General features: G+C 38.8%; 1 protein-coding gene and 1 non-coding gene across 2 annotated transcripts; both read right to left on the bottom strand.

Annotated features, from left to right (window-relative positions):
* Positions 1-398: 398 nt before the first annotated feature.
* On the bottom strand, positions 399-743 carry LOC122739699 (pancreatic progenitor cell differentiation and proliferation factor-like). The gene has a single exon (XM_043981349.1). It carries the CDS (start codon positions 741-743, stop codon positions 399-401), a length of 345 nt encoding a protein of 114 aa, XP_043837284.1.
* Positions 744-6,238: 5,495 nt separating this feature from the next.
* On the bottom strand, positions 6,239-6,402 carry LOC122745060. The gene has a single exon (XR_006355353.1). It is a non-coding gene; the product is annotated as a U1 spliceosomal RNA (small nuclear RNA).
* Between the last annotated feature and the right edge of the window lie 3,794 nt (positions 6,403-10,196).

Here is a 10,196-nt window from a genome sequence, read left to right as displayed (position 1 = left end):
GTCTCCCTGACTCCAGTACCAGATATCAATTCATTGTACAATCTCATAGCTTCAATTTCTTTCTTTCTTTCTTTTTTAAGGCTGCTCAAAGTTTCTGTTGAGTGCAAGGTAAACAAAGTTACTGAGGCTGTTGGTAAGCACACAGGTGATTTGGATACAAAAAACAAAACAACAAATGATGTGTTTTTTCTTTTACTTGTTTTTGGTGTTTTGCTTTTGTTTTCCTTTTTTAAAAAAACACACACACACACACAACACAACTACTTCTACACTTAAGAAGCCTGTCTATTCTAAGGGAATAGGTGGGAGAGGGAAAGGGAGGGGGGAGGGAAGGGGAAATGGGCTCTGATGCCCAGCACACTTCAGAAGTGGGAGAGCAGCACAGAGGGTGCTGCTGCTCATGCAGAAGGCCCAGTGTTGGTTTCGCTGGGTTTGCTGACATACTGCTTCCTCATGGCCTCCTGAGCCAAGTCACAGGTGAACATGCCATGAGCAACCTGGAAAGTTCTTGAGTGCTCTGGGGATTCCAATACAGTTGTCATGAATGGATGACTCAACTTCCCAAAGAAGAAGCTCGCCCACCAGTGGCCTGGGTCTGATTTGGGAAGATCAGGATGGTGGGGGATCACTTCCTCAGAATACTCAGCACTTCCACAGGAACTGTTGCTGGAAGTGGAACTCAGACATCTTTGGTAGTAGTCATTGTTTGCTACGAGTGAACTGATGGACAGGATTGCTGCCATGTTGCTTGTTTCTTCTTGTGCTTATGTAAACCTTAGGGGCAGCTCCTGAGCAGCCCCTATCAGTCAGTGGGCTGTGGTGAACGATCATGGGGTGACCTGGCTCAGTGGAAGGTGGCGCTAGGCCATAGAGCCTATTTGTAAAGGAGATTACAGAAGGATACTCCATGGCAATGGAAGATGTGAGAGTTCTTTGGGTTTCTCACAGCTTCAATTTCAAAAAACTGGATTTTCTTCATAATGGCAATTGTGAAGACACAAAGATAGCTGATTTCACTGAGAAGGAAAGAGAAGAAAACATAGGATTTGTTCAACGACCAGTAAGCATGCTCAGATAATTCAGGAAGCAATTTAGATTTCTGAAAGAAATGCATAGAAAATGGAATTAAAACTTTAGTATCAGAGAGCAAAAATGAAAAGTAGAGATCCATAAAAAGAAAGTAGTGATCCAAATTGTATTACTCCTCATAAAGGGAAGAGGAGATCAGATGCCAATGATAGGAAGCAGTCTTTTTCAGGTTAAACAAAGAAGCACTCTACTGAGGGTAGCAGAGAGGGTGCTGCCTTCCAGCCATGAATCTGTGAAATGGCTTTCTAATGCAGTTGAGGGTTCAAGGCCCTCCTCGGCTCAAAATTTGAGTTTTAGTCAAAGAATAAATATAGTACCAGTAGAATACTCCTTCATAAGTTATTAGTATGGCTAGAACAGCAAGTAGTCCCGTAATATTGAATTATAGAATATTTGGAGGGTAGTATAGTATAAGAAGACAAAAAACATAGGAAGCAGTTGAGTTTGGAAGTGCTTTCAAATCCAAACATGAGGTTTTATTTATTTATTTGTTTTATTTTAGAGGTAATAAGATCAACTTGTGATTATTGAGGAGGGGTTGTTGGGAGGGATGTGTCATGATCAGAAATAACCTACAGAAAAAAATCACATTGGCAGCTGAATGGAAGACGGCCTCTGGAGTAGTGGGGAGAGAGTTGAGGCAGGGAGATTAAGCAACAGGTGACGGTAATATTTCAGGCATGAGGGGATGAGGGCTTGCAAAAGGATAGTGACTGTATGAGTAGTAAAAAGGAAATAGATCTATGTTGTGGAGATTAAAAAGATAAGATTTCATAACTGGGTAGATTTGTCCTTTGATTGAGTGAAAAGTTGAGGATGGCACTAACTTTACAACTGAATTTATTGGAAGAATGGTTTTGCCCTTGACAATAGGGAGTTCAGAAAATGAGTATGTTTTGGGGGTAGGTGGAAAAAGTTGGACTGCCAAATATATTGAGTTGAAAATGTTTATGGGACATATATTTTGGAACAGTTTATGAAGTAGTGCTAGAATTCAGGTGAGAGACTCAAGCTGGATGTTCTATAAGCTTGGGAATCTACAGAAAGATGACAAATGGACTTGTAGGAAATTATGAAATCACCAAATAAGAGTATAGGAGGGAAAGAAAAGAGCATAGGAGATGGTCCTAGGGGACATAAACCGTGAGAATGACTTGAATGATGATCTTTCAAAGGATATTGAGGTGTGGTCACACAGGTAGGAATTGAATCAGGAGGGAGCTGGGGTCCCAAAATCCAGTGAGGAGTGGAAGTCCAGGCTAAAAATGTGGTCCACAGTCCTGTGAGTTGCCAGGAGGCAAAGAAGGATGAAATGTGAGAAAAGGACATACAATTTGAAAATTAGACCATCATGTATAACTTTGGAGAAGACAGTTTCACTTAATCAATGAGGTCAGGAGCCAGATTTCATTAGATTTAAAAAAAAAAACTAATTGGAGAAGAAATAGTGTCTTTGAAAATAGGGATTTTTTTAAAGAAATGTAGAAGACAGAGGACGAGAGATTCTAGAAATTTTAGAATGTATTGTGATTTTTCAGGGGCAGCTAGGTGGCACAGTGGATAAAGCACTGGCCTTGGATTTAAGAGAACCGGAGTTCAAATTCACTTAGGCTCTTGACACTTACTAACTGTGTGACCCTGGGCAAGTTACTTAATCCTCATTGCCCTGGGAAAAAAAAGAAAAAAAGAACATGTTGTGATTTTTAAATTATTATTTTTAGGCTGGACAGCTATGGGAATGGTTGCATGCAGAACAGAAGGATGCTGTAGTCAAGTAGAGATTGAAAAACACAGAATAGGGGAATTATAGAGAAGTGAAAGCAATGTGCTGCTGAAGAAAAGAAAAGAAGCAGATCATATGCTGGAGGGTTGGATTTAGAAAGAAGGGTTACCTAATTATTCAAAAATTGGAGGAAAGGAGTCAGCAGTGAGGGGGAGTGATGTCAATGGATAGTAATATGAGGAGACCAGGAGAAAGAACTCTTGGTCAATAACATTTTGTTTTCTATACATTATGAGGTAAAGAGTTTAGATGAGATAAAAGACAAGAAGATGCTGAGAGCAGTAAGAAAAGAGGAGGATATATGTAAAAGCTGTTTTTGAGAAAGAGAATTAATAAGAGGAACAAAAGTATTGTTTTCTCTTCTTGATTAATCCATTTCTTTCATAGGTAACTGAAATAACTAGGCAACTTTCCAATACATTAAACTAAAGCACACCTAGGGAAACTCCTTTAAAAATCTTCCATTCTTAATCTTCTATCCTTGGCCTTACAAAATTATTGATCAGCAGCCCTTTGTCTCTAACTTTTGCACAAGAGCTGTGCCATCAATACCATAGTGCCATATGGTAGGTTCAGTGAACTAAAATCCTTCCTCCCCAACACAACATATACTTTATGCTTCTTGCCAAATATTTTAAGGTCCTCCAATTTAGAAGAGGACACTTTTTTTCCAGCTGGGTTCTAATCCAAAACCTCACTTCAACAAGCATTTATTTTGCTCAGTCATTTTAGTGGTATCTGACTCTTCATGACCCCATTTGTAGTTTTCTTGGCAAGGATGCTGGGGTAGTTTGCCATTTCCTTCTCCATTTCATTTTATGGATGAGGACCTGGAGCAAACAAGGTTAAGTGAGTGACTCATCCAAGTTTACGCAGCTAGTAAATGTCTGAGGCCAGATTTGAACTAATGAAAATGAGTCTTCCTGACTCCAGGCTCAGCACTTTACTCACTGCACCACCTAGCTCTCCCTAAGCATTTATTAAGTAGCTTTTATGTGGCAAGCAAGCATCATGGAAGGCATAGACAAATGGTTGATGTATGTATGGATGAATGAATGGATGGATAGATGCATAAATGGGTGAATTGATAAAACATCTATTAAGTATTTTTATATGATAATCACCATAGTGTTGTTCATCCTTCATTTTCAAAGAGGAAGAGTGACATCACACATGATGTCTTGACTTACATATAAATTGGATTTAAGCAAAATAGAACTGTATAATGTCATCAGGCTCACTTTCTCTTCCTGAGTCATTGAAGTCCACTGGCAAGGCAAAAGCCTAGATGACTGGTGGTGACCCAGGATGCAGTGAATGACCTTGACTTCTTTGATTCCTGATCAAATTCTAAATGCTTCATGACTCCTGCTTCATCTGCCTTCAGGGGTGTTGAAACAAATTGTTCTCATTGGCCTATTCTGCCAAGGAAAATCTTCACCTGCTGCGGGTAGATATCCCTCAGTTCACCAACAGTTTTGAGGCCTTTTATTTACCCTCAACCTGGTTTATCTTATCTGCCGAAATAGTTTGCTAACATGTGGCCAATGCACATGCTGCAGATTATTGAAGCTATGGGAGAGAGGTGGGTGAAGGTACATATGAAAGGTGGAAACAAGACTGGTGCTCTTGGAGATACCACTGTATCTAGGGGTCTTGGGCCTGATATTTGTGTGTGTGTGTGTGTATGTGTGTATGTATGTCAATTATTCAATAGCTATGCAGCCTGAGCTGGAAACAAGTGTGGAGGTGTGTCGGAGGTAGGGCTGGGAGAAAACATTTCTATTTCCAAGGCTCTTGAGCTTAGGGTCGTTGGTGAAAGCAATTCTTATGAAGTCAATATTAAGAGAGTTTAGGGGCCCAAGGATGGGAAGCTTTTAGTAAAACTTAATTATGCTTGGTCAGACCATGTTCAGAATTTTAAAAAATTTACTTCTGGTTCCCAATTTTCTGGAGGCCATTGATAAGAAAAGAAAAATCGGTCACATAACTTTTCAGTTTAGATACACTAGGGATACAAACATTGTGTATTCCTATGTAAGTTGCATTGAATTATATGCTATCTTATATCTTAAGTTTTAGGCAAACAAAAACAAAGTAGTGGCAATGATGACAACAACAAAAAGTATAAATGTGATTGTGAGATGGATGATTCTGATCCAGAGAGGTGGCATAGTAAATAGAGTGCTAGATTTGGTGCCACAAGATCAGAGTTTGAATTCTACCTTAAATGCCTGACCCTGGTCGAATTCTTGACTCTCTCAAGCTTTGAGCTTTCTCCGCTTTTAAACAGGTTATAATAATATTCCTTCTGTCATAGGGTTATTGAAAGGATCAAATGCAGTAAATATGTAAAAACACTTTTAAAACCTAAAGATGATGGGTGGATAGATAGAAAGAAAGATTTAGGTGGACACATATATCTTTATAACTATTTTTGTTGTTGTTGTTCAATCATTTTCAGTCATGGTCTGACTCTTCGATACCCCATTTGTGTTTTCTTGGCAAAGATAGTGGAGTGGTTGGCATTTCCTTCTCTAGCTCATTTTATGAGGTAATTGAGGTAAAGAGGGTTAATTTACATGCTCAGAGTCACACAGCTAGTGTCTGAGGCCAGATTTGAACTCAAGAAGATGAGTCTTCCAGACTCCAGGTCTACCACACTATCTACTGTGCCACCTCTCTGCCTCTATCTATCTATCTATCTATCTATCTATCTATCTATCTATCTATCTATCTATCTATCTATCTATCTATCTATCAATTTATCTATCTGTCTATATCTACTTATCTATCTACCTATCTCTCTCTCTCTCATCTATCTATCTTCTATCTCTATTTTGTTTTCCTTGTATTATTATGTATACATTTTCCCTACTAGAAAACAAGCTCCTTGGGACCAGGGACTATTCTATTTTCTACTTTTTATCCACAGTATTTAGTACAGTGTCTGACACACAGCTGTTCATTCTTTGTTTTTCTAATGGGACCAATGACATGAGGAAAGATGTCTTGACTTTCACATGAATTGGATTTAATTGAGTCTAAGTTGTACAAAGTCATCAGCCTCACTCTCTCTTCCCAAGTCATCAAAGTCCAGTGGCAGGACAAAAGACTGACAATGGACCAAAATGTAGTGGATGTAGTGGATGAGCTTGGCATCTTCAGTGTCTGATCAGGCACTAAACACCACAGTGCCTCTGTTGGCCATCTTCTTGGTCATTAGAAGAAAAATTCTTCTCATCTATCCATTTTTCTGGGGAAGGTCTTTATATGCTTGGTGTAGAGATCCCCCTTACTTACTGACCAATTTCTTTAATTACTATTTTTTAAATTTTTAATCTTTTATTTAAAATCAAAGAAAAGCACAGGAGAGTATGAATGCTGTCCCCCACTACCACAAATGATGCAGTCGAGTTTCCCTCATTTGGGGAAATCACAGTGGTCAGCCCATCTAGAGTGCAAAGGACAAGTCTCACCCTGGGGAAACCACCTTCCGGATCATGGAATTACCCCTGCCACGTAAGTATTCACCGACAGATTTGAGGCCTGTCAGAGTTACTCTCATCCTGGTTTAGCCCATGTGCTGAGATAGTTTACTGGAATGTGGCTGCTGCACATGATGCAGCTTCTTGGAGCCACAGGTAAGAGTTGGAAAAAAGTGGACACCAAAGTTTGAATACAATAGGCATTTAATAAATATTTGTTGTTTGATTAAACCTTCCACAAAATCAGAAGCCATATCAAAATGGAAGCTCTCTAAAGTAATTCCTGAGATTTCTGGAATTTCACCAACCAGATACTTGCTCTCTGATTATGATAATTGTCATTCTATATTTCTGGACTTTGCCCAAGTTCTTTTTCCTCTATAACATGGACCTTAGAATGCACTTTGCTTGGATTAAATTCTAACAATCTTCTAGCCTGATTCTCAACATTCATTGCAACAACTAATCACTGCTAATTTTTAATCACACAAACAAAACAGAGGGAAAGTCCAATGATACCTACTTTCCAGAATGTTAGACAGAAGCCTTCAAAACTGTCGACAAAGTTATCCTTGGCCTAAGTCCATACCTACACTACTAATAACACCAAGGAAGATTATATAGAGGACTGGGCATTATGCGGGTGGGCTTCTTCACGATGTCACTGCTAACATTCTGGGAATTTGGAATAATGGTAAGAAAAACTGATTTTTTTTTCATATTTATTGGTGGAGATGAATATAATTGAGATAGGGGTCAATCTAAGGAAGTTGTTTTGCCAAACACCCCATAAAGATGGAAATTCAGATGGTATAATTAGAAAGACAGGGTGGCATAATGGACCCATCATTGGTTCATTGGGCTTGTTATAAGATGTTGTAGAGTAAAAGAAACAACAAATTTAGAGTCAAAGGATCTAAATTTTCATCCCACTTCCGCCACTTACTAGCTATGTAACCTTGGTCAAGTCATCTATTTGGAACAGAAGAGATTTTTTCATGATCTTCACTTATGAAGCGAAGGGGGTGGATTTGTTGACCTCTAAGATCACTCTCAACACAAAATATCAGGAAAAGAGTGTGGACTGAGACTGAATCTATGATATTATAGGTATAGGAAATTTATTCCAGGAATGGAAGTCAATACCATCTTTTCAACTTAAATTTTCAGAGAGGCATTTATAAGTTAATTGACTACTTAAGGGTCATATGATGAGTATATGATAAAGATGGAAACTGAGCCCAATACTTCCTGGTTTTGAGGCCAGTTCTCTAGCCACTCTGCAGTGCTACCTCTCCACTCTAAATATTTATGATGAGCAACTAGGTGGACAGTGGCTGGAGCTCCTCCTCCTCTCCCTCCTCTATTTCCTTCCCCTCCTCCTCCTGTTCCTCCCCCTCTTCCTCTTTCTTTCAACTTCAGCATAACATGGAAAGTTGTTTTGTATGATTTCACATGTATAAGGGTTGTAAAGGGAGGATAGAGATCTGCTCTAAATCAGAAAGGTCTGGGGCGGCTAGGTGGCGCAGTGGATAAAGCACCGGCCCGGGATTCAGGAGTACCTGAGTTCAAATCTGGCCTCAGATACTTGACACTTAGCAGCTGTGTGACCCTGGGCAAGTCAATTAACCCCATTGTCCCGCAAAAAAAAAAAAAAAGAAAGTCCTCTGTTCAGGCCCTACCTTTGAGATATACGGTATGTAATCATGGGCAAGTCACTTATTGTTTCAGGGCCTCAGGCCATATCCATTGCTAGGGGATAAATACACATTCTCACAGTATTGTATCCCATTGTGGGTAACACATTTTTTGAAATGATGTTAACAAACAATAATAAGTCCTCAGAAAGTTAAGTATTAAAGAATAAGGGCTAGTGACCAATCAATCAATTACTCATTTAATAATTTTAAAAGTTTTTGCTATCTGCAAGGCATTATCTCAATCACTAAGAAAAATAAAATAAATAGTTCCTTAGATTAAGTTTATATTCTTTTTTTTAGGAAAAAAATATATATACACAAACATAGATAGGACAAGAGAGAGAGATAGTATGTATCAATATAATGTATGTATATACACATACAAATGACAATGAAATAAACACATAAGTGGAGGTTAATTTGTCACTAGCAACCTGGGAATTCAGGGAAATCCTCATGGAGAAAAGTAGAAAAATAAGTTTTGCCCTATGATTTGAAGAAACATAGGGATTCTATGAAATAGAGCTGAGCAAAGGATTTATTCCAGAAATAGCAGCAGTTTATGCAAAAGCTCAGTGTTGGGTTTACAGAATATCTTGTAATATTGGGGTACACTAACACTTGGATACAGGATGTGAATAATGATTCAACCCAGAATACTGAAAAGGAATAGTCATAGAGTTGGGAGCAAAACAAAGGGAAAGAGCAGTGTTGCATAAATGCAGAGAAGACAGTGTCTTCTTGAGAGGAAAGACTATCATATTCTGCAGAGAAGTTAAAAAGGATTAAGGATGGTGAGGGCAGGGGAGGTGGGAAGCCATCACACCTGCCAATTAAGAGATTATGGTTAGCTGTGAGGGGTATTTGAGTTTAGTGTTTGGGTTTGGCAAGTCATGAATGGTGATAGGATAAGGCTCACAGATGGTGAGAATAGAGCAGAGAATGCTATTGCAACAGGTATCTAGAGAGTCAAGATATGAAAAGGAAACATATGAAGCCAGGTCAGGAATGATGTCCTAGAAAAGTCGTATAAGGCCAAAAGATTGGAGCTAGTTAGGGTGAAGTATAGGTTTACAGGGAGTAAGGTATGAGGAGAGATGGGATGATGTGGCTGCAGCTGCCCACTCTGGTTCTAGGTTTTTGCAGTGTCCACACCAAGGAGCATAAAACTCCACCAACCAAACATCATCACTGTCAAGCACATTTTTATCGCAAGTGTCATCTGTCAGTTCAATCACATCCTTCTTGCCTGAACCTTCACTTCGACTAGAACTATATCCACCACTTCTTCCACCAAGGCGTTCCTTTATCAGTTGTCGTAAAGAATTAAGAGCAGCATCTACAATAGTTTCACCAGTTCTACCACCCTGGTCTTGCCCTCAAAGACCTTCACTTCATGGGCAGAACTCTTCTATAGTAAGTCTCCAGCAGGTGGCGTTATTCCAATCGTTACAATGATAAAATATCAAATAAAGGAATTTCAAAATGTTTGATCAGGGAAGTGAAACACTTGAATTTGATGTTAGATAAAGGTGATAACATCCTTTCATGTGTCTTTGGCTAATGTTGAATGAAGGATATCATTTCAAAAAAGGATAGTTTAGGCAAATTGAGGATGCTTAAATTGCAGAAGAGAATCCATGAGGGATGGGGATTATTTTTGTGATTTTTAAGTATTTTGTAGACCTGTCATTTAGAAGATTTATTACCCATGCTCTGCTTAGCCTCTTTGGCCAAAAGCAATTACAATGGAAGTTATAGAGAAGATCATTGTGATTTGTTAGAAAAACCTACTTAATGGTCAAATGTTAGAACATGTTTCAAGCCTGCCGAATGTCATCAAAGTGACCACTTGTAGTGCAGATCCTTGCTTTCTTTTTTTGTTTGTTTGTTTTATTTTTGCAGGGGTGTTACACTAAGTGTCCTCTCAATTGCTTCCAGGTTTGAGATCTCAAAATTCTGTAAAAATGAAAGAACACTGTGACTACCCCCAACTCACAAATCCCATATTATTGGAAGGCAGGAGAGAAAAGGGAAAAATGATATGAGAAACTCTCAGGTTGACTCATTTTAAGCTTTTAACAATCCTGGAATGGCTAATGCCCTTTATCTTATGGATTGAGTTTCAAAACCCAG

Source organism: Dromiciops gliroides, chromosome 2, assembly GCF_019393635.1.
Source record: "Dromiciops gliroides isolate mDroGli1 chromosome 2, mDroGli1.pri, whole genome shotgun sequence".
Taxonomy (NCBI): Eukaryota; Metazoa; Chordata; class Mammalia; order Microbiotheria; family Microbiotheriidae; genus Dromiciops; species Dromiciops gliroides.
Note: the sequence above shows the minus strand (reverse complement) of the source record. Positions and strands in the feature narration are given on the sequence as shown.